Genomic DNA, 21,036 nt, shown 5'->3' with positions numbered 1-21,036 from the left:
GGGAGGTCCCAAGGAGGTGTGGGAATCTTAGGGAGGTGTGGGTGTCCCATAGACATGTGAGGGTTCCAAGGAGGTGGGGGTCCCAGGGAGGTATGGAGATCTCAGAGAGATGTGGGGGTTGCAGAGAGATACAGGGTGGGGCCAGGGACATGTGGGGGTCCCAGGGAGGTGGGGGATTCCAGGGACATGTGGGGGTCTCAGGGAGGTATGGGAATCTCAGAGAGATGTGGGAGGTATGTGGTGGGTCCAAGGATGAGGGGGTCCTAGGGAGGTGGGGGTCCATGGGGAGGTTGGGTTCCCAGGAATATGGGGGGACCCAGGGACATGTGTTGGTTCCGGGGAGGTGGGAGGCCCATGGACACTGCCCCACTGCTCACTGCCCTCTCTCCATCAGCTCTCCTGGTGTACCGGGTGTTCAGGAACGAGGCCAGGCGCTCCACCAAAGCGCTGCACGCACTGCTGCACGGCCTGGCACTGCTCATCGCGCTCGTTGGTGGGTGCTGTGGGTGGGGGCAGTGAATGGGGCCCCCACCCCAGTGCTGATGAGCTCCTTTCCGCAGGCCTCGTGGCCGTCTTTGAGTCGCACCGTGCCAAGGGCATCTCCAACATGTACAGCCTGCACAGCTGGTGCGGGATGGCTGCCTTTGTGCTCTACCTCCTGCAGGTGAGTGCTCGCAGCCCATGGGGAGCTATGGGTTGGTTGCCTGTAGGGCTGAGCATCCTCTGATACCCCAATAACCTGCAGTGGCTCCTGGGCTGTGGCTTCTTCCTGGTGCCTGGTATGTCCTTCTCGCTGCGTGGCCGTTACAAACCCCATCACGTCTTCTTTGGCATTGCCCTCTTTGCCTTCTCCATCGCCACCTGTCTGTTGGGCATCACCGAGACGTTGCTCTTCAACATCAGGTGTGTGACTGACCTGGGTGGGTTGTAGTCCCCAGACTGCCATTAAGGGCTGCTCCAGACCCAGCCTGTGGGGCAGAGCCCAGCTCCTGCCCAGGCCGCGGTTCTGTGGCTGTGAATCACCCCGAGGGTTTGAGTTGTGCTGGTGCTGAGTCATTTCCCACATGCTGTTTAATAGGGGCCTGCAGCAGCTTTTTCCTTTAGTCCTAATGGGGAATATAATTAGCACTACGGTTGCTCTACAGCCAGATGCACGCATAACCACCCTGGAAAGCTCAGGTCCCCCAAAAAACCTCTGCCCACTTGCTGGGAGGATGCAGGGATGTCCCACATCCCTGAGAGCCCCACACGCACCCAGCTGCATGGTGTGGGGCCAGGCTGCCCGTAGGGTCTCTTTGCAAAGCAGTCTCACTTCTTGCGCTGATTTGGGGACAAAGGACCCTTCCCAATGTCTGAACCTGCCTGTGGAGGTACTGCAGCTTTCTCCGGGAAGAGGAAGATCAGGATGAGAGGGGTTCCAGCCCTGGTAGGGATGGTCACCCACGCTGCAAAGCTCAAGCATCCCCGTCTGCACCCACAGGGACTCCTACAGCCACTTTGTGCCAGAGGGAGTCCTGGCCAACGTGCTGGGGCTGCTGCTGGTGGCCTTTGGGTTGGTGGTGGGCTACGTGCTGACACGGGATGACTGGAAGCGGGCACCGCTGGCCGAGGAGATGGCCCTCTCCATGGACTTCAAGACACTCACAGAGGGCGAGAGCCCTGGAGGCAGCCAGTGAGGCCCCCAGCTGCCCAGTCCTGGTGGATGTTGGATGTTTCTGTGTGCCCCAGCTCCGTGCCCAGTATTGGTGAGCAGAGCCTTTGCTCGGGGCTCCCTCTGCATCTCCTGCTCTATGTGTGGATGGAGGTGCCACTACATATAGCGTCCCCAGGCTCAGCGTTTCCCTACTGCCAACCTCCAAAGCCCATTCCCACCTCTTTGTGCCAAGCAGCAGATTGGATGCGTCCCATCACCAACATTTCTACGTGTTCTCAGCCCACACCCTCCAGGGCTGCAGCCACCGAAGTTCCCCTGCAGCTCCAAGCAATGCCACATCTGTGCAATTTAACGTCAGTGTGTTCAAAATGTTTTCCCCTCTTGTGCAATGTGTTGTCTGCAAAGTGAACGCTCCTGCCTTAATAAATATTTGCAGCTAACCCTGTCTCTCACTCATCATTTCGGGTACCCCAAAGCACCTCCCGCTGCCCCAGGTTGGGCAGAACCAGGCTGTTCCCACCAACGCCTGCTGCCATTTGGGATCTTTCATGTGAGGTTGGGAACCATCAGTCCAAAGGCTGTTTCCAAGTGTTAACCATTTATAAATAAGTACATTTTTTTTTTTTTTTCATACATACAGTTTTCATTGTACAGATTACAATCTGTATACATTGGGGTGAGGGGGGGGGAAATGCATTCTTTTGAACTTTTCACATCTATCTCACAGCTCACATGTACAGACAAGAAAACTCTGCTCAAGCAAATACAGCAAAGGAAAAAATATGTTTTCTTCTTTCCTTATACATGAGAGGCAAAGGCCTCCGCTGTCCGCAGGGGTTGTTCTCCCCACTGCACAATGTCACAACTGTGTGGTGTTCAATATATCATCAGTAGAGAGAACAGAACATGCATTGAATAATATACTGTACAGAGAAAGTCCTTTACATCGGAATTATAGAAAAGCTAAAGGAAAATTAAGTGTCTTAAAGATCTTCCCAGCAAGTGTCTCGAAGGATGGCAACCAGGGGGATTGTACAAATCACAAAATGTGCATACTGTACAGGTCTGTACCAACTCGGATCCTCTCGGAAGTGAAGACAGAAACAGACAAAACGCTGAATGCAACACTATGGGAAAGGGAAGGCCGGGCAGGAGCGACGCCTGCGGTGCTGGAAGTCCACACCAGTCCGTAGGTCAGCAAGGAGCGAAGGCGAAGCGGCCGCCTCTCCTGGGCCCGAGGCGCCCACCCGGCCCAACCCCGCGGGGTCCCGGCGCCCACCTGCCTCCCGCGGGGCTCCCCCAGGAGGGACCAAGTCCTTCTTGCAAAGCTGGCGTGGCACTGAGACGCGGCGGTGGCCGGGAGGGGAGGAGGCGGCGGATCCCATTGGTGTCCATTCACTGCAGAGGTGATGACTGCGTGAGCTTCGGTTTTCTTTCGGGTGGATCTGGAGCAGTTCCAGTGAGATCCAGCTGCCGTCAGTTGGACACGAACGCACCTTGCTAAAGAATTGAGCCCTTAGTGGTTTTAGATTACAAAAAGAGTTTGATTGAATGAAAATCCAGCAATTATCCAAACAAATCTGAAAAAAAGCAGATTGACTTTCACCGTTGTGCTTGTGTCCAAATGCACCCCAGCGGCGTCGGGGAGCGCAACCATCCGGGAGCGAAGGCGTTCTCTGCAGAGGTCCCCGCGCCGCGCCGTGCCCTCAGCCCTTCTCACAACACCAGGAGTCGTCGGCGACCCCGAAGACAAATCCGAGCCCAAAGCCACCAAGGAGTGACCCAGGACCTCCTCTGCAACCAACAGGCACGGCGGCTTGCTCGTTTCTCTAGGTAAGGCGGAGCTGGCACTTGGGTTCAGCTAGACTTCTTCTGGGTAACCCTGAATTCACAACTGCCTTTGTACGAGGGGACTGCATCGCCGCCCGTTCCGTACCACCCCGCTTCAGGACCTAACCCACATATGGCTTAGGCGTGATGCACACACACAGTTTATGCTAGCTAAGCAGGTTTCTTTACAGCCATGTGAAATTAGAAACAAAACAAAACGAAACAACACAACAAAGTTCAGCCCTGGATGAAGCAGCGCAGGGTGGGCAGCCCAGGCTGCACCTCTGGGCTGGAGCAACGACCTCAGCTTTGGAACATCTTCCCTTTGCCAAACACTTTTATCGGTCCCTCATGGCTGTTGTCAGAGCCCTCCAATGTCATGCTCAGCACGTAGGGGCAGCAGCACGACTGCATGATGCAGGCACCCCGCCTGGCACCGCAGCATCCTTCATCCTGGGGTACAAACCAGAACCATGTGAATCTACACTGGAGCACAAACCAGAACCATGTGAATCTACACTGGAGCACAAACCAGAACCATGTGAATCTACACCGGGGCACAAACCAGAACCATGTGATTCCAAACCAGGGCACAAACCAGAACTGTGACCCCACACTGTGCCACAGCAGCCCCACACTGAGGTTGTGGCTCTGCAGTACAGAGTGCAAGGGACATCTGCTGGTGCTGCAGCTCAATACAGGTGTGTGCTCCCACACTGCTGACCAACCAAACCCCAAGAGCCAAATCCAGAAGGTTTCAAGGTTGCCAATGATCTCAGTGCACCCTAAAGGACCCCGCAAGATGTGAGAAACCCGAATGGGAGTTACTGAAAGAAGCTGAAGGCACAGCGCAGCGTGGGGCACTACGGTCTGCAGCAAAGACAGTGAGGGGACGTGGGTGAGACTGGAGCAATGAGGGCACTTCACAACGGGACCACAAACACACCAACCTCTGCTCCTGCACGAGCGAACCTGAGCGTGATGCTGGGGGGAGAGAGCAGCTCCTCACCCCTATGAGAACTGCTGGGGAAGCGCCTTAAAGCCACTGCAAAGGATGTTGTGTTTGAAAGCGACTCCGCCTGTCGATGCTTATGTACAAGAGTTGGTCCTTGTGCTAGAAACAATTCGTTGGTCTGTGGTTTGTTGGTTTTTTTTTCCCTTTTTCTTTTTTGAAAAATACACCAAGAGACGAGAGCTGCTTTGCTATTTCCTAACGAGGACACTACTCACTTAAATATCCAGTATTTATCAGAGGAACAAATTCTAACAGTAAAGTGCACCCATGTACAGAGAGAACAGATGGAAAACCGCTAGTGCAAGAATCCTGTGAAAATGCAACACTCACCATCGTGACAAACCCACACGCTGCACTACGCCAGTGTTGTCTCCATGTGTGTGGTTACAGTGAGAGCTGTGTTCTGGTTTTATCCTTAAAACACCTTCACAAACCCGAGGTGGCACTGGGGGACATGGTGCAGTGAGCAGCACAGCGCATGCAGCTCTCCAAGTGTGCGCTTTGCTGCGCAGCAGAGCGGGGCTGAGCTTGGTTCCTTTTCCCATTCCAAGAAGCAACTGAAGGCAGAAAGCTGCTCGTGTTCAGAAACTGAGGGGAAGGGGTTTTCTACTTGCAAAGCACAACTGCTTCCAAAAGAGGGACACACAGCAGCACGCTGCTTCCACGGAGAGAAGCAGCGCTGCCGGCACTCCCTCAGCCCTGTGAGAAAGCCAAGGTTGGGGCTGAGCTGTTCTTGAGAAGCAACGAGCCAACTTCAATGCAAACAGTGCCCTGAACAAATACACAACACAAGCAGAGGAAAAGCCCGGGATGGTCTTGGTGTGTCTGTGAGACACGAGGTCCTGCTGTGCCCAACTTGGGCTGAGCCCGACCACCGCCGGGGCTGGCTTAACTCCAGGCTGAGTGCTGTGGCTCAGTTTGAGGCATTCTGCAATCTACGTCCAGATTTAGGTAGCCCTTTGGAAACATCAACAGGTTCTGCTCACTCTTCCTGCTCAGCACCAGATCCCTTTCTTGCCCCATAACACCACGGATGGGGTCAGCCTCAGCTGGGGAGGGCACTCAGCCCACAGCAGGGCTTGGAGCCGGCGGGCTGTAAGGTCCCTTCTAACCCAACCACCTCATGGTTCTATGACTTTGCTGTTAAGAGCTGCTATGGGTGAGGCTCAGCAGTGGACAACAGGCACTATTTTTGCTTTAAAACAAGCTCCAGGTTTATCGCTCGTCCAACCAATCGCCCTCAGTAATGGAAAGGCAAATTACAAAGCAAGCAGCACTAAGTGAAGCATTGGTAAAGAAGTCCCTCCACTCATCCCAAGAAATGCCAGGGAACAACTGCAAAATTCAGCACAAAGGTTTCTGGAAGTGTCCCCCGCTGTTCACACTGCCTTGATGTGACTTGTGTTTGATTTACAAAAAATAAGAGAAAAACAACCAAAGCACAAAAAAATGTCCTGAAACAGAGCACATAAATAAATTATAAATATCTCTCTTTTAACTAAAGGTCCTTAAAGAGCAAAGCACCATCTCTCCCATCTACAGGTAAGAGAACAGAGCAATCGCTTTGCAAGATTTTGGGATGGACCCTGCAACCATTGTCACCGGACTCATCCCATCCCAGAGCCACAGTGCCACGTTACACATCCCAGCCAAGAAATAAACTGTGGATTTCCTTTTCGGAAAGGATTTCCTAGTCGAAAAGACAGAACACCATAAAAAGCCCCCAAACAGATGAAAACCCCAACATTCAGCTGTCCTGGTGATAAATGTGGTGCCACGTTTGGGATGCAGCCATCTGCTAATGGGTCAACTGAGCTGTGGTCCCACTCCTAACCCAATTCCCTCGGCCCATGAATGTGCAATCTCTGAGCACCTGCAACGTGCCCGTGAGTAAACCAACATCAGGACACCCAGATGACAAAGTAGCAAAGCACCTGGTGACCCCCATCTCTTCTGGCAGCGTAAGCAATTAAAGAAACACAATTCCAATTGCAATGCTGCACACCGGTCGAGCAGGATGGGTGCTGTGCATAGCTACGAATGATGCTCTGCTCTGTCTGAGCAAAGGGAATGCTGGGCAGGGAACAGCCCTGCTGAGTGGCAGCCTGCAGATGCAGCCCCAGAAGAGGTTCTTGGGACACCTGTTCTGCTCCCACCGGGAACTGTCACCAGTAAGAGCTCATTGAGACATAAGAAACTAATTGAAATTGGACGCGATTGTCTCCTGAAAAAGATCCGGTTACCTCCCACTGCGTAGGGGATGTTCCTGGCCTACCCCGCACCGCGTACTGGGATATCCTGGTTGGCAGCTGCCAAGTGAGGGAGCTCAGCTGGAATTGGGCAATGTACTGCTTGGCTGATGGTGGCTTCACAGTCAGCTGGGGGACGGAAGGGCTGGAGCGCGTGCATGGTGTCTGACCACTGCACCAAGTACCGGAGAAACGTGGTCATGTCGCTACCAAAGAGAAATAAAAATAATAATAATAATAATAATAATAATAATAATAATAATAATATGCATGGAAATCAAGCTTGGAAGTGTGTGCTGCAAACATAAGGGTCTTACTCCAACAAGCGTCTCTTACACATTAGACTCCACAAATGGTCTCTTTGGTTTGATTGGGGATGTCTGCCCTTGCCGGGAGTCCCGGGAGAGCTGCCTGTACAGGTTGTCCTGGTAGGCCTGTGCCACCGGCAGCGTCCTCGCCACCTTCACATCAGGGTACGAGGAGGCTTGGGTGACTCTCTCCAGTAGGTCTCCCCGGGACCCATTGGCCAGCATCCCATGGGGGCTGTAATAGTCTTCCTCTAGCAAATGGCCATTCTGTGCATTGTTGGTTTTGTTATAAAAGGCAATGTTGCTGATTGAAGAAGGTGGGCTAAATGATTCCGGCTGGGGGAGATTGCCAGGAGACGTAGGGCTAATAACAGTGTCCACTGATGACACGGCCCAGGTCCGGTTCTGCTGATGGAGGTGGGGGTACTGCTGAGTCCGAGCGGTTTTGTCAATGATTCCCATGAACGGTGTGGTCCGGGAACGGGCCGGCTCGCTGGGGTACCCACCCTGAGTGGGGGACACTGGGGACAGCTCGTCGCACGCCCGGTCGTAGGCCGGCTTGAGAGGGATCTCCATTTGCTGGATCGAGGCGGAGGGGCGGAAGTTGGGCGTCAGGTTGGAGGTGGATGAGATGCTATTGCTGGAGGGAGAGAAGCGCAGGCCGACGCTCTGCGAATGGAGCAGCGGCCTCGGGGTCGGCGGGTGAGGCTTGATTTCGCTGGGGTTAACGCTGATGGGCCTCCGGATGAGGTGGGACACGTCCGGCGAGCCGAGCTGGCCAGAGGGCATAGATGAACGCTCCAGGTCCAGCTTTGAGTGGCACATGGGGTAGTAGGAAGCAGACTGGCTGCGCCCGATCTGGGGTGTCTGGCTGTACCTCATGCCCCCTCTGTACGCCGAGGACGGCCTCTGCGGAAGATCTTCCTTGGCCAACCCTCCGTGCTGGCAGATGGCCCCCGCACTGAGGCTGGCCTGCACGTGCTGCACGGGCCGACTGTCCCCTACGATCCCCCCGATGGAGCCCTGGTACACCAGCCTGCTCTGGTTGACCCCCATCTCCCCCGCCGCCGCCTGGTACTTGCTGGCCATCGAGTGGGCAACCTGGCTGTAGGCACCGGTGGGGATGACGGTGCTGGAGTGCACGGCTGAGCTGGGCTGGTTGCTCCGCACGATCTGCGCCTTTGCTGGCTGCAGCCTCAGGCCCTGCTGAGGCACGGCCACGGGCAGCTGGGGCATCTGGAAGGAGCGCTGTGACATTTTGGACAGCGGGGATTTGGGCCTGCCGGGGAGTGGGCTGACAGCACTGGGTTCTTGCTGATAGCGAACCGGGGAGCCCGACTGCGACCTGTACACGCTCATGCCGTCTGCGGGGGGGCTGGCGCGGTACTGAGGGCCTCTGCGAAGAGGAGAAGGCGGTGGGCTCTGATATTCCTTCCCTTGGCTCCCGACGGGAGGTGGGCTGAAGCGGTACGAGGAGCCCTGATGGGCAGGAGAGGTGTGCGGAGGACTGGGCCGGTAATGGGAATTCTGGTGTGTTGGAGACAGAGTGGGAGACGTGGACTGGTAGGCCTGCCTGGTGGGAGAGCCCACCGAGCTGTTGGACCTGAAATCAAAGACCTGATGGGAGCCGAGAGGTGAGCCAGAAATATATGCTGAGTCCCGGTGAGCCGGGGAGGGGGGTGGGCTCTGGATGATGGGAAGCCCTTGGTTTGGCCTGGACTCCGTCTGCAAGCCAATGGAAACGTTCTCAACGTCCTGCTCGAGGTACTCCTCCTCAAAAATGTCTTGCACAGAATACAGCTCTTCATGCTGGGCTTCGGGCTCAGGCTCTGCTGGCAGCGGGGGTGGCTGCTGCTGCTGCTGCTGCTGCTGCTGCACCTGCCGGCACTCCTCCTCCACTCGCAGCAGCAGCCGCTGGATCTCACGGTTGTTGGGGCACAGCTTGATGGCCTCGTTCAGGTCCTCCAGGGCTGCTGCAAACTGCCTGCTTGACAAAGGGACGGAGAGGAGAACTGAAGTTACTCTGCATTCGAACAAAGCTGTTCTTGGAGGATGTTGGGGGTTAAATGGCTTTGTCCCGTTTACTGTGACTGCTGCAGCTAGCTGCTGCCCTACAACCCTCCCTGGGATTTATTTTATCCAAATTGAAGGTAAATACTGCCAGCCATTCCAGAAAGAGGGGAAAATATGGTCCTGAGATGGCACAGTCCAACTTTGCAGGACAAGGTTTTAAGTTGAGGGAGGGAATATTTAGGTTGGATGTCAGGGGGAAGTTGTTTGCTATGAGAGTGGTGAGGTACTGGAACAGCTGCCCAGAGAGGCTGTGGATGCCCCATCCATCCCTGGAGGTGTTCAAGGCCAGGTTGGATGGGGCCCTGGACAGCATGGTCTGGAATTAAATGTGGAGGCTAGTGGCCCTGCCTTGTGGCAGGGGGCTGGAGCTTCATGATCCTTGAGGTCCCTTCCAACCCTGTGTTTCTGCGACTCTGTGATTAGCAGAACACCTCCACAGCGCGCATTATGGGCTGACTGATTATTTCTCACAGCACCACCACAAGCTCTGCCCCGTGTTAGCAAAGGCGAAGCCAAAGCAGCTGAGCTAACTGTAGCTGTAAACGAGTGCAGCTCTGATGGAACTGCAGCTGCTGACGCCAGTGAAAACGTAGCTTCTGCCCACTGCCAAGCACACACAGCATCAGAGCTGGCTGCAGGACCCAGGGGTTCCCAGGGGCAGCCCATCAGGCTCAGCTGGCTCTCCAATTCTGCAATGGATTTGGCTAACTTCTGCAGAATGAAGGGTCCGAGCAATGTTAGCAAGCCTGCAGCCCCCCCCAGGGATGGCATGGCAACAGCAAGGCTGTGAGGAATAACAGGAGGTGGAGTTCAGGGAGGTGGGCTGTCAATTACAGGGACATTGTTTGCTTTGGAGCAGAACCATCTGACCATCGCTGTGACCTGAGGGATGATAGCGCTCCCTGGGCTGGATGTGCCAACACCCCAGTTTGCTGCTCTATCACAGAAAAACTCCCCAGCACCTCCCAACAGCAGCCTGAGCTTCTTCACAGCCTACTGGAATCCAGATGCAAGGAGGAAAAGCCTCATCCTCTGGATGTGCTGACCTCAGGGCTGCTGCACAAACGGGGAAACAAACAAGGGCAGAAATGATCATAGTTTCTGTTGGAGAGACCTGGGGAGAAAAGGATGCTTGTATGCCTGGGGACTGATTTAATCTGGAACCCAGTTCTTACGCTTCCTTAAAGCGTTTTGGAAACAATGGAGAGGAAAGCCATGAAAGGAAAGGCACAAGGTCAGCATGGCTCAGCTGAAGGGCTCCTCAGCAGAACAGAAGGTCAGGACTGCACCGCCCACATGGAGTGCAGGAGAAGCAGGCAGCCCCACAGGGGGTCATTCCAGGGGGTGAACATGGGAATGCCACGGGCTCCAGATGCACAGAAAGGCCATACTGCACGGCCCACTGCTCCGAGGGCCAGAAGCACAACAGCTGGCACAGTCACTGCATGACTGGTCACCAGCTCTGCCCTGCAAGGAGTGCTGCTGGGCAGGGAGTCGGGGATTTAAGGTCAGACAAAAGCACTGTGAAGATCAGGAGCTGCTCCTTCACATAATGTGAATCACATTTTGCTTCAAGTTCAAGCTGAGGTTGAACTGAAGTGTATTTTTAAAAGAACACCAGTCTTGGTGTAAAGGCTCCCAGTGCAGCACAGTTTTCCAAATTCAGCTAAGATGAATGGCTCAAAAACATTTACGCTCAGTTTTGTCATCTCATGAAGGAATGTTCCTTTGCCACTTCTTCACGTGGGGACACTCACACAGAGCTGCATGCACTCAGCTTTCTCTATCTCCTCACCTGCTGCTGCGTTTGGCCCTTGCTCTTGCATAGTAAGCTTCGTAAGATTTCGGTTTCAGCTCCAGTGCTTTAGTAGCGAATTCCTCTGCCATTCCAAAGTCCTGTCATTACAATAGGTGGGTAGGTGAGTCATTGAATAGATAGATAAATAAAAACATATACAAACTGTGGAGAAAATGAACTTATTACAGACATATTTTGCACGTTAGCTCTGAAAAACTGACAATACTGGAATGTTTCACATGGATTCCACATCACTTACAACCGAAGTGCTCTGTTGGCACATCCAAAGACTCAAAGCCCTTTCCATGCTGCTGGATGCTGTCAGCACCTACCAGAGGCTGGCATGCCACCAGCTCTCTTCTATTGTGTCCCCAACAAGAACATGCAATCCCTGTCCAACAACCTACAGTCTTGAGGAAATATCTGGTCTCACAGAGCCTGGAATGTAATCTCATGAAGGACTCTTTTTCCACGGTTGAAAGCGATAGGAAACCTTTCCCACGCCCTCAGCTTCCCACTCTGAAACACTGACATACTTGAAAGAAGCTGAACAAAGCTGTGCATGAAGGAAGGGACTGCTGGTACCTTGGGAGCTACAAACAGGACCTGCGTGGCCAAGATCTCCCACCTGGGCCACTATTTCACTGTTCCTTTGCCTCTCCCTATGTGTTATGTTGTTGGGAGTGGGAAGGAAGAGTGTGACAGCGAAGGATGGAGATGTGATGCTGAGTGGCAATGCCATGAAATCAGCTCACACCTTGCTGCCCGTCCTCAGTGCTGAGCTCAGGTGTGAAAAGGATCTCCTCCAACTGAATGCTCACTGTTTGACTTGACACGACAAGGGGGAATGGTTTTAAAGTGAGACAGAGGAGGTTTAGGTTGGATATGAGGAGGAAGTTTTTCAGCCAGAGGGTGGTGAGGCACTGGAACAGGTTGCCCAAGGAGGCTGTGGATGCCCCATCCCTGCAGGCATTCAAGGCCAGGCTGGATGTGGCTCTGGGCAGCCTGGGCTGCTGGTTGGTGACCTGCACACAGCAGGGGGTTGGAACCAGATGAGCTTTGAGGACTTTTTCAACTTAGGCTATTTTATGATTCTATGACTTGGGCTCCAGCCCCTAGCAGTCCTGGCAGAAAGTACTCAGGAATACCTCTTGTTTGTCCAAGAACTCAGTAAGCAAAGCCCACCCTGCCAGAAATGAAGATTATGAGCACAGCATACTGCCCTGCACCAAGCAGCTGTGCAGGGACAGGTAAGGCCATGTGTACCCTAACAAATCCAGGGTGAGGTTTAACCTCTCCCAAGGTGTCCATGCTGAGATTCATCTGAGCAAAGAGGCCACAGAGCAGTACGTGCCTCACTCCAGGGGGGAGGTCTGTCAGATTCTCAGACATGGGCCAGAGGTTGGCATTTTACAGTTTGGCCAAAATATGCAAACATCTTCAATCAGATTTCTACTTCTGAACCTACAGGGGAACATTTTCAAGTCTGGTCTATGGCGAATGCTTTTGTTTGTGCCTTCAGCAGCAGTTACTGAAGAAATACCACCTAACAGACCAAAGCAGACATGTAGGCAAGAGGCAGTTACCCTCATGGTCCAACCTACAGGTGCAAAAACTGCACAACTGCTTACAACTATTCAGTTTCTATCATAAACCCTGGGATGACCCAACAAGCAGCAAGATGGGGATCTTGTCCTTTATGTGCAGGTTTAGCAAGGGGCTGCCTTGCTGAGAGAACATTCACACTTCTGCAAACTGCACTTTTCATTCCCCAGCACTGAGATTTCCTTTTCATTGCTTTTCATCTGTCTCTCTCCTAGCTCAAAGCAATGAGGGTGTCACAAAATCCCATCCTCCCTTCCCATGCAATCATCGCTGGCAGAGATACCACTTTTTGAGTCTACAGAGACTTGAAAAGTTGTGGAGGTGAAAGTCTGAGAGCAAGGGGGAGGTGGCAGTGTGCTGGAGAACAGACGTGCTGCTGAGGTTTGTCACTAGATAGATGCTGCTGGATTGGAGCAGGGAATGACAGTGCTACGGCAGTGCTGGGAGGAGAGGGAGTGAGTGGGGTGTCTGCGGATGAGTCACTGCCCTGGGGAAGCATCAGCCCCCTAAGCATATGCTCCTTCATTTTAAATTAATTAGCATTCCAAGGAGGGCATCTCCTGGCTCCTCCTCCCTCACTACTGCCCTAGAAATGTGAAAAATGCCTCCACCCCCCAAATCCACATCACCATCAAAAGGGAGTGATAAAAAATTCAAAACGCTGTAAACACAGCCATGAATTTTTCATCACCAGAGATGCATATTAAATCATTACTTTGCTCCTCTGGCAACACATAAAATGCCTGTGCTCTGCAAAGGACAACGAGGGCACACAGAGGAGACCATGGAAGTTGGGGCAGGGCTGCAGGGGGGACGTGGCTCTGTGTGCTGTGCGACTTACATTCATTTTCCTTCGACATCGGGAGAGGTTGAGAAGGAGTGACACCTTCAGCTCACGGAAGGTTTTCAGGTCTTCCCCAAAGCCTTCCCTGGGGAACTTCTTCAGGGCGTACTGGTAGCGCTGGGCAGCCTCCTTCACTTTACCTTTCTGATAGAAGGAGAACATGTCAAGGCAAATCCTTTGGGTGAGTTTACTGCAAAGCACTGCCAGACCCACGGGTGTTCTGGCGGTGAAGGTAACATGATCTCATTATTTAGCTGTTTTCTAGAAATGAAAGCCAGACCATTCGGCCAGTATCTGATCTGGAAATGCAGGTGCCATGTGCAAGCTGAGTTCTCCCATCTCAGGCAGCGGGAAACTCATCAAGAATTGTTTTAATAACTTGATCCAACTTCATCTGGTTTATGGACAAACGGAATTCTGAGCTGGGAGACCAGTAAGCCAGCTCTGCAGAGGACCCTACGTCCCTCCCATAGGTAGATGCACTCCTGGCAGCCCACTAACAGCTCAGGGGTTGATGCTGTGCACTTTAGCAGCCACACAGTGCATATCCAGTGCAGCACTCTGGCAATGAGCCTTCCTCACCACTCCGGCCTGACTCAAACCTCAGCAAGCACTAGGGAGGGTAAGGAACACAAAGCGTTGGTCCTTGGGTGCAACAGCAATAGCAAAGATAAGCATTACTACACTGATGTGGTTCTGACGTTGGATTGGGATTCATCTCCTGGAGTTCAGATGTCTAGAAATTAGGTGTCTGCATCAGCTGGGTTCCTTTTATCGTTACTGGGATGCAACAGTCACCTTCAAAAGGTGACTCAGCCTTGCTATTTTGGGCACCTGTTTTTGGGATAGGATGATCTGTGCCCTGAAGGGGGGCATCCATAGCAGCTGGAGTGAGAGAAACAGGGCAGAATGGGATCTGGGATGCACGCAATCCATGATGACCCAGACAGAAGTTTTGCAGCTATGAGCAGTAAGCTTGAAAACCTCTTTGATTCAGGTTTCAGAGTCGTATCTCTGGCAGATAACTGCAGTTGCAATGCCAGCTTTGCATATTTTCTGCTTTACCCTTGGAGCCTCACAGTGAATCACTGTTGTACTTGTATATTTCTGTGTGTGTGTGCAGATCTCCAGGTCTTAACAACACAAGGAGCAAAAGCAACTCTAACCATAATGGTAAAACACATCCCATGAGCTGAAGGACAATGAAAAAGCCACCTGTGTCTGTTTCCATCACAGAAAGTTCCTTTTCCTTCACAGCACTTCTCTGGGCTATGCTGCCTTGTTGCCTTGCTCACAGCTCAGAGCTGTCAGGTAACCACAACGCTGCCAGATCTGATGGAATGACATCAGCACTGAGAACCTCTGGAAAGCACTTGGGTTCTGGTGTTTTCAAGGAGGAAATGAAGTGCTGGCTCAGGCCCAGAATGCAGACAGCCTTGGCTTTGCTTCAGCTTTGTTAGAGAGTTTGGCATTCAACCTCCCCCTCCCTAAACCCACTAACCAAAGCCAGTTTCAGCACAAGGAATCCTGCAGGCTTTAAGGCAGCAGCACTGCTCACACTGCTATCAAAGGAGGAACAAATACATGCTGTAAGCTGCATTTTCCCTACCTCTTCAAGAAAACTCTCCTCACCTTGTAAAACATGTCTCCCTCTTCCATCAGCTTGCTCAACAGGATGATCATGATGTCTGGTTTGGAGGTGGCCATCGCCCATGTTGCTGGACCTGCAGTGTACAGGATGCATGATGGGTAAAAAACTCATACAATGCAAGGGTGGTAGGAAGCTGGGTGGAAAAAATATCCTGGGGTGGGAATTTCTGCTGGAGAGAACAACTTGTGGTGTGGTCAAAAAGCACCCAATGATGGAGCTGACAATTCCTCTTGCACTTAAAATTAATGGCATCCACATTGCAATGGTTTTTCCTTGGCAGTCAGTCATTAACGCTGGCACTAATCAGCACGGCCATGGGGGGAAATGCTGGGAGCCATCTCCACGAGAGGGCAGTGCTGTTTGCAGAACTGGGGTGGGGGCAAAGTGTGGGGGGAGTGAGAGGCTTTTAAAGGGCAAATCCAAGTGGTTACATCAAGAGTAACAGCAGGTAATTTACTCGTGAATTAATAGATATATACATGAGCGTAGCAACAAATCCTAGCTAAAAACTTGTGATGAGTTGGAGATGCTCTGAAGCAAAGAAGTGCTGTGGGACAACACAAGGGGACCCAATGCAGAGCATCGTTACCTGACTGATACTGGGGTGGCAAAATCTGGGGACAGCTCATTAGTGTGGGGGAGGAATAAGTCACTGCTATTTCTATAAGTAGATTCAGTACATTTTGGGGGAAGCAGGTTAGTTTTTGAGTTCAAGTTATTCTCTGCAACAGTCATTTAAAAAAATTATTCGAAGGTGAGGTAAATTAAAAGATTAGAGGTGTTGGGGACGCATGCAGGCTAAATCAAACAGGAGAAAGCAAGGCTGACAAAGCTATCAGATCGAGGCTGATGCTGACAGCAATGAGATATACCTCGTGGGCGACTCGGTAACGTCTGACAACCTTCAAAGAAAGGAGAAAACAAAAAGTTGTAGGAGAGAGGGGAAAAAATGGATGAAGGTGAAAAAGAAAAAAAAAAAGAAAAAAACAAAAAAGAAAGGAAAAAAGCAGCTGTGAGAGGCAGGCAGCAAAGAAGCCAATGCACCAGCAAAATCCCCTTTGACAGGAAAACGCAACGTGAGCGGCTGCGTGGCGCAGTGCAGGTAACACTGAGGTCTGAAGCGTATACAGAGCAGTGAAGGCAGCAGCTCACAGCAATGCATGGACACAGCACGCCTGTCGGCTCGGACTAGTAAAGATAGAAAAGGCATTACCGGAGGAAAGACCTTGCCAAAGAAACAGTTGTTTATTCACTTTCTCTAAGTGATACGACAGCAATAAAACATCCCAATTTAACAAGTGAACACGGCGCTCCTGACTCGGGGCTGCTTTTGGGTACGAAGCAGCAGTGGGGCTCAGGCTGCCTCCAGGTTGGGGTTCTCACTCCGAGTGCCCCCACACAGAGCTGAGCGGGTGTCCCCCAGGCCCTACCTATCTTTGCTCCTTTCTTCAGGAGGGTGACGACCACCGAGGTGTTGCGGCACCCCACCGCCCTGTCCAGGGGACGCATCCCGCTGTAGTCGACGTGCTCGATCATGGCCCCGTGGTCCACCAGGAACTGAACCTGCAATGGCAAACCAACCGTCAGCTTGCTGGGGAAGGACATCCAGCAACAGCTTGCCCAGCTCCAACTAAAAGAGGGGTGATTTAGGTCAGATGTTGGGAGGAAAACCTTTAGCTAGAGGGCAGTGAGGCCCTGGCAATGCCCGGAGCTGTGGGTGCCCCATCCCCGGAGGTGTCCAATGCTATGGATGCACTCTAGGCAGCCTAAGCTGGTGGAGGGCAGCCAGCCTATGGCAGGGGGTGGGGCAGTGGGGTCCCTTCCAACCTGGCCACGTTGTGCTTATGTGGGTCTATGGTCTTCAGGACTCCCTCCAATACAACTGTGCTGTGATTCTATGGGTCTATGGTCCTCAAGGTCCCCTCCAATCCAACTGTGCTGTGGTTCTGTGTGTCTGTGGTTTTCAAGGTCTCTCCCAGCCCAACTCAACCATTCCATGTTTCTACGATCTTTAAGGTCCCTTCCAACTCAACCGTGCTGTGATTCTGTGGTTCTACCATCTCTAATGTCCCTTCCAACCCAAGCCATTCTATGACCCTGTGATTTGCTATACCAAGCCATGCTGTCTACACCAAGCTGTGCAGTCTACTTGGAGGGGCTAAAGCAAGCTGCCCTTTTGGTTCTGCCACTCACCACCTCCGCGTCACCGTAGAAAGCTGCCAGGTCCAGTGGTGTGCGCCCATTTTTGTCAGCGTGGTCGGTGGCTGCCCCATTCTCCACCAGGGCCCTCACCACGGCCAGGTGGCCCTTCAGGCAAGCCCAGCTGAGGGCTGTCAAGCCCTCCTTGTCCATCAGAGAAATGGAGGCACCTGGAAGGACAAGTGGCAGCTCATTTGCAAGCACTATGACATGACAAACCATCACAAACTCTCCACACAGTGATGACAGCTTGTTTTTAGAGAATGATATATGTAATTATTAATTACTTTATTAGCATTTCTCCCACTCTGTAGCTCACCCTCTATCACAACTCGAAATGCACTGACAGGAGCTGTGCAAGCAGGTTTATTCACACTGAGCTGCAGTCTTGTTCACACTTTGCTCCGCAGACCCTCCTGGCAAAAACCTGAGCAGCAGGGAGGACGTGACATCCCTCAGCTGAGATGTCAATCTTTCCTTTTAACTGTTTTTTGGTGTTGTTTTTTTTAATCCAGCCTGTGTGAGTCAGAGATGGAGGCCATTCTGCTGTTTCAGCAGGTCGTGGCATACCAGGGGAGCTAAATCACCCCCATTCTTCCCCAAAAGCATATATTTCCCCCTCCTCACCCCCCTCCCTTCTACCCAAATCAACACGATTTCTAGCAGTATTTCTCCCTGACCTTTACCCAATATAAATACTACGTTGTGGGATAAACTACTGCCAACTGCAAGTCAAAGAGGGGGGAACTTGACATTTTCTTGGATGCAGAAATTGCGCTGCCATACCAATGGGTCAGCATTGCTTCACACAGCATATGGATCCGCATACGTGATTCGAACAGCAGCATTAAGTGAACACTCCTCTGCGTGGCACAAAGACAGCTCCTGTTGCCATGGCACAGGCAGGGCTCTCGCTCTCCAGAAGAGATGTGCATCAGTTCTGCTGCTCCGAGGAGCTGTGCCTACCTGTGGGATGCTCCTGCCAGCAGCTTGGCATGAATTGCTGCTGCAGTGTTTTTCTCCTGTAGGTAAACTCTCAAGCATGTGTTTCTCCCTGGCTCCAGAAAGCTTAGCAAGTGGGGGAGGAATGTGAACGTCCTGAAGTTCCCATTCATCCCAGCTGACACATCCCTGGGTAGCACACGTTGCCCAGATGACAGCGAGCTGCTATGTCTTCCAGCTCGCCCATCTTGTTTGTGGAGGAGCAAAGCAACGTGAACATTTGCTGGAAATTATGTTCACAAATCTGCACCTACAGCTCTCAGCACAGCCTCAGCACTGTGCCTGCTGCGTGCACAGCATGGCTGGGGCAATCTGGTGTGCTGAGGTGGCACTCTGCTGCCAACACTGCTCCTCACCTCCTGCAACCTGTTGTAACACTGCCCCATGTGGAACCCACAAATCCTTCTGTGAAAGCTCTTGAGATGATCCTCAGCTAGCTGAGGCCAACTGCTGCTCCACTACAAAGGATAAACCTCACTTCATTCCTTCTCATTTGTACCAGTTTCTTTCTTGCAATTAAATGAAGTCCTTTGTTGTTGGGTGGTCCTGTGTGGAGCCATGAGCTGGACTCAGTGATCCTTATGGGTCTCTTCCAATGTGGGATATTCTAGGATTCCGTGATTCTCTTGTGCAGATCCATGAGTTGGACTCAATGATCCTTACGGGTTCCTTCCAACTCGGGATATTTTACAGTTCTCTTGTTTTTTCCCCCCCTGACTTTTGGAGCAGGTGAGAAGGCTCCTGCATGAAGAGGGAAGGCTGGAAAGCTGCACCATCACCCAACCATCCCATTCCTTCCCCAGTCCAAGGGAAGAGCCCCCACACAATGGAGTGACACACTCAGATTTTAGGGCACCAATGCAGCGATCCAAGCTGAAGGTCCCAGCGAGCAGACAGTGCCACAGCAGAGCCAGACTCCCAGCAGAACCTCTGTGTGCCCCTCTGCTCCTTAATGCATCCTGCACTCCCCAAGGGTCTCTGACCCACTCAGCATTAAGGATGTGGAACAAATACAAAGTTTGGAGGGGAACTGGCTTCAAGTGCCATCATAGGACAGAACCCTGCTGCAGTGGGAAAGGTTCTGTCTGGATACAACAGCCAACGGACCAACAGCTGCTCTGGCAGAGGTACAACCAGGAAGGTTTCATTCATGGTTCACAGCTCTGCTCCTCCCAGGTGCTCACAGAGCAGCAGGTAACTCCACCAGTCTGGATTTCAAGTTGATTGAGGACTGCAACTCAGTTAATAAGAAGTGTTTACAAACGCTGACTGCGTTAATCAAGCACAGCCAAACGAGATTTGCTTTGCAACACTCTAATTACCGCTTATGGCTTATGATTCACACACTTTGATTTTAATGAAACATTAAACAGGATTGTTAAAGCCATTTTAATTAACATACCCTATATATCACTGTACTCTGCCCAGGCTTGAGCTAACTTTTCAGGATTACGTGTTACGGCAGATTTAGTGGTGTTTAACGAGCTACTTAGATGAACAGTCCCTTTCAAGTACAAAAGGTTTTTATGTTTGATTTCTTGAACCCTCAGCTTCGTGATCACTGTCACAGCCCCATGCAGGGCAGTGCAAGTCCCACTGGCCTGTATTTAAGGAAGGACAGAAACGTGGTGTCTGTACAGGCAGCAGGCAGCGTGCTGCTCTGAATCACCTCAAACCTGACATCAGAAATGAATAAAACTGAAATAAATTCCTGCTGACTGAATGACTCCGAGCAAAGCAGTTATTAGACACTAAAAGCACTGAGCAGGGTGGACCTGTGAGTACTAGACCTGAAGAGCACACCATCTTCAAAACACTCAACATGCCAAATCCTTCCCCATGTTAGGGCCTTAACATCCCATTCGTGTGGGTGTCAAAACCATGAGTAGTAATGCTAGCACTGAAAATGGGAGTGATTACATGCCCCAACCCCTGGCCCTGGGGCTGAGCATCACTCTGTGATCTTGCTTGCAGTTCAGGTGCACCGCTTGTTAATTTCTGTCTGAGGGGAAAGCTGGAAGTGCAGCTCAGGGGCACGCTCTGCCCTCAGTGCCCAAAGCACCTCTCATAACACTGCCATTGTAATTCCTACGCAATATGTGGCTTGGAGGCCACGAGTGTCAAACACAGAAAACAAAACATACAGCCAAGATGAGTACATGGCCCATAACTGTGCCCTCCAACAGCTGGGTAAGTGATGGGGACCTCTCCCACTGCCCAACCGGCAATGGGGCTGCAATCCCCATCCCTGAGGAAATGCAGAAGGTACTGGGAGGGGACCCCAACATGCTCCAAGCACGTGCTCTAACCTTGTGCAAGCAGAAACTCCACCGTGCCCAGGTGTCCCTCGGATGCAGCCATCATCAGTGGTGTCCGGCCCTGCTTGTCTGCCATGTTCACGTCGGCGCCGTGGGTGAGCAGCAGGTCCACAATCTGCAACACACAAAGCAAGGGCACACCTGGAGGAGTGCTGGAAGGAGACGGGAGCTCAGAAGGTCCACAGAGGTCCCTGCATGTTAAGGGCTTGGCAAGCCTTCCTGGAAAGCAAGCTGGGCAAGGGGCTGACCTCACACTCTACAGCTCCCTGACAGGACGCTGTAATGAGGAGGGGATCGGTCTCTGCTCTGGGGTCCAACAACAGGATGAAAGGTAATGGCCTTAAGTTGTACCACGGGAGGTTCAGATTGGGAATTAGGGACAATTTCTTCTCCAAAAGTGTGGCGATGTGTTGGTACAGGGAGGTAAGGTGGTCCCCATCCCTGGAAGTGCTCATCAAGGAACGTGATGTGGCACTGCAGGACGTGGTTA

The 21,036-nt window shown here is 52.2% G+C and overlaps 2 protein-coding genes across 2 annotated transcripts in view; one reads left to right on the top strand and one right to left on the bottom strand.

The window, feature by feature from the left end:
* The first annotated feature begins 339 nt into the window (after window positions 1-339).
* LOC100541947 (cytochrome b561) lies at window positions 340-2,110 on the top strand. The gene is made up of 4 exons (XM_003213031.3): window positions 340-493; window positions 561-664; window positions 746-903; window positions 1,481-2,110. Exons 1-4 carry the CDS (start codon window positions 355-357, stop codon window positions 1,674-1,676), a joined length of 597 nt encoding a protein of 198 aa, XP_003213079.3. The 5' UTR covers window positions 340-354; the 3' UTR covers window positions 1,677-2,110.
* A 2,530-nt stretch (window positions 2,111-4,640) lies between these two features.
* Window positions 4,641-21,036, bottom strand: part of LOC100541791 (protein TANC2) — a 67,549-nt gene continuing 51,153 nt past the window's right edge. The window contains exons 14-21 of the mRNA XM_019623389.1: window positions 20,538-20,661; window positions 17,221-17,396; window positions 16,458-16,590; window positions 15,900-15,929; window positions 15,009-15,100; window positions 13,374-13,520; window positions 10,925-11,025; window positions 4,641-9,043 (exon numbers count right to left, since the gene is read on the bottom strand). Coding sequence (XP_019478934.1) covers window positions 7,081-9,043; window positions 10,925-11,025; window positions 13,374-13,520; window positions 15,009-15,100; window positions 15,900-15,929; window positions 16,458-16,590; window positions 17,221-17,396; window positions 20,538-20,661 — 2,766 coding nt within the window. The 3' untranslated portion in view covers window positions 4,641-7,080. The remainder of the gene's footprint in view (window positions 9,044-10,924; window positions 11,026-13,373; window positions 13,521-15,008; window positions 15,101-15,899; window positions 15,930-16,457; window positions 16,591-17,220; window positions 17,397-20,537; window positions 20,662-21,036) is intronic.

Source organism: Meleagris gallopavo, chromosome 29 (assembly GCF_000146605.3).
Source record: "Meleagris gallopavo isolate NT-WF06-2002-E0010 breed Aviagen turkey brand Nicholas breeding stock chromosome 29, Turkey_5.1, whole genome shotgun sequence".
Lineage (NCBI taxonomy): Eukaryota > Metazoa > Chordata > Aves > Galliformes > Phasianidae > Meleagris > Meleagris gallopavo.
This window is presented reverse-complemented; position numbering and strand designations above follow the sequence as displayed.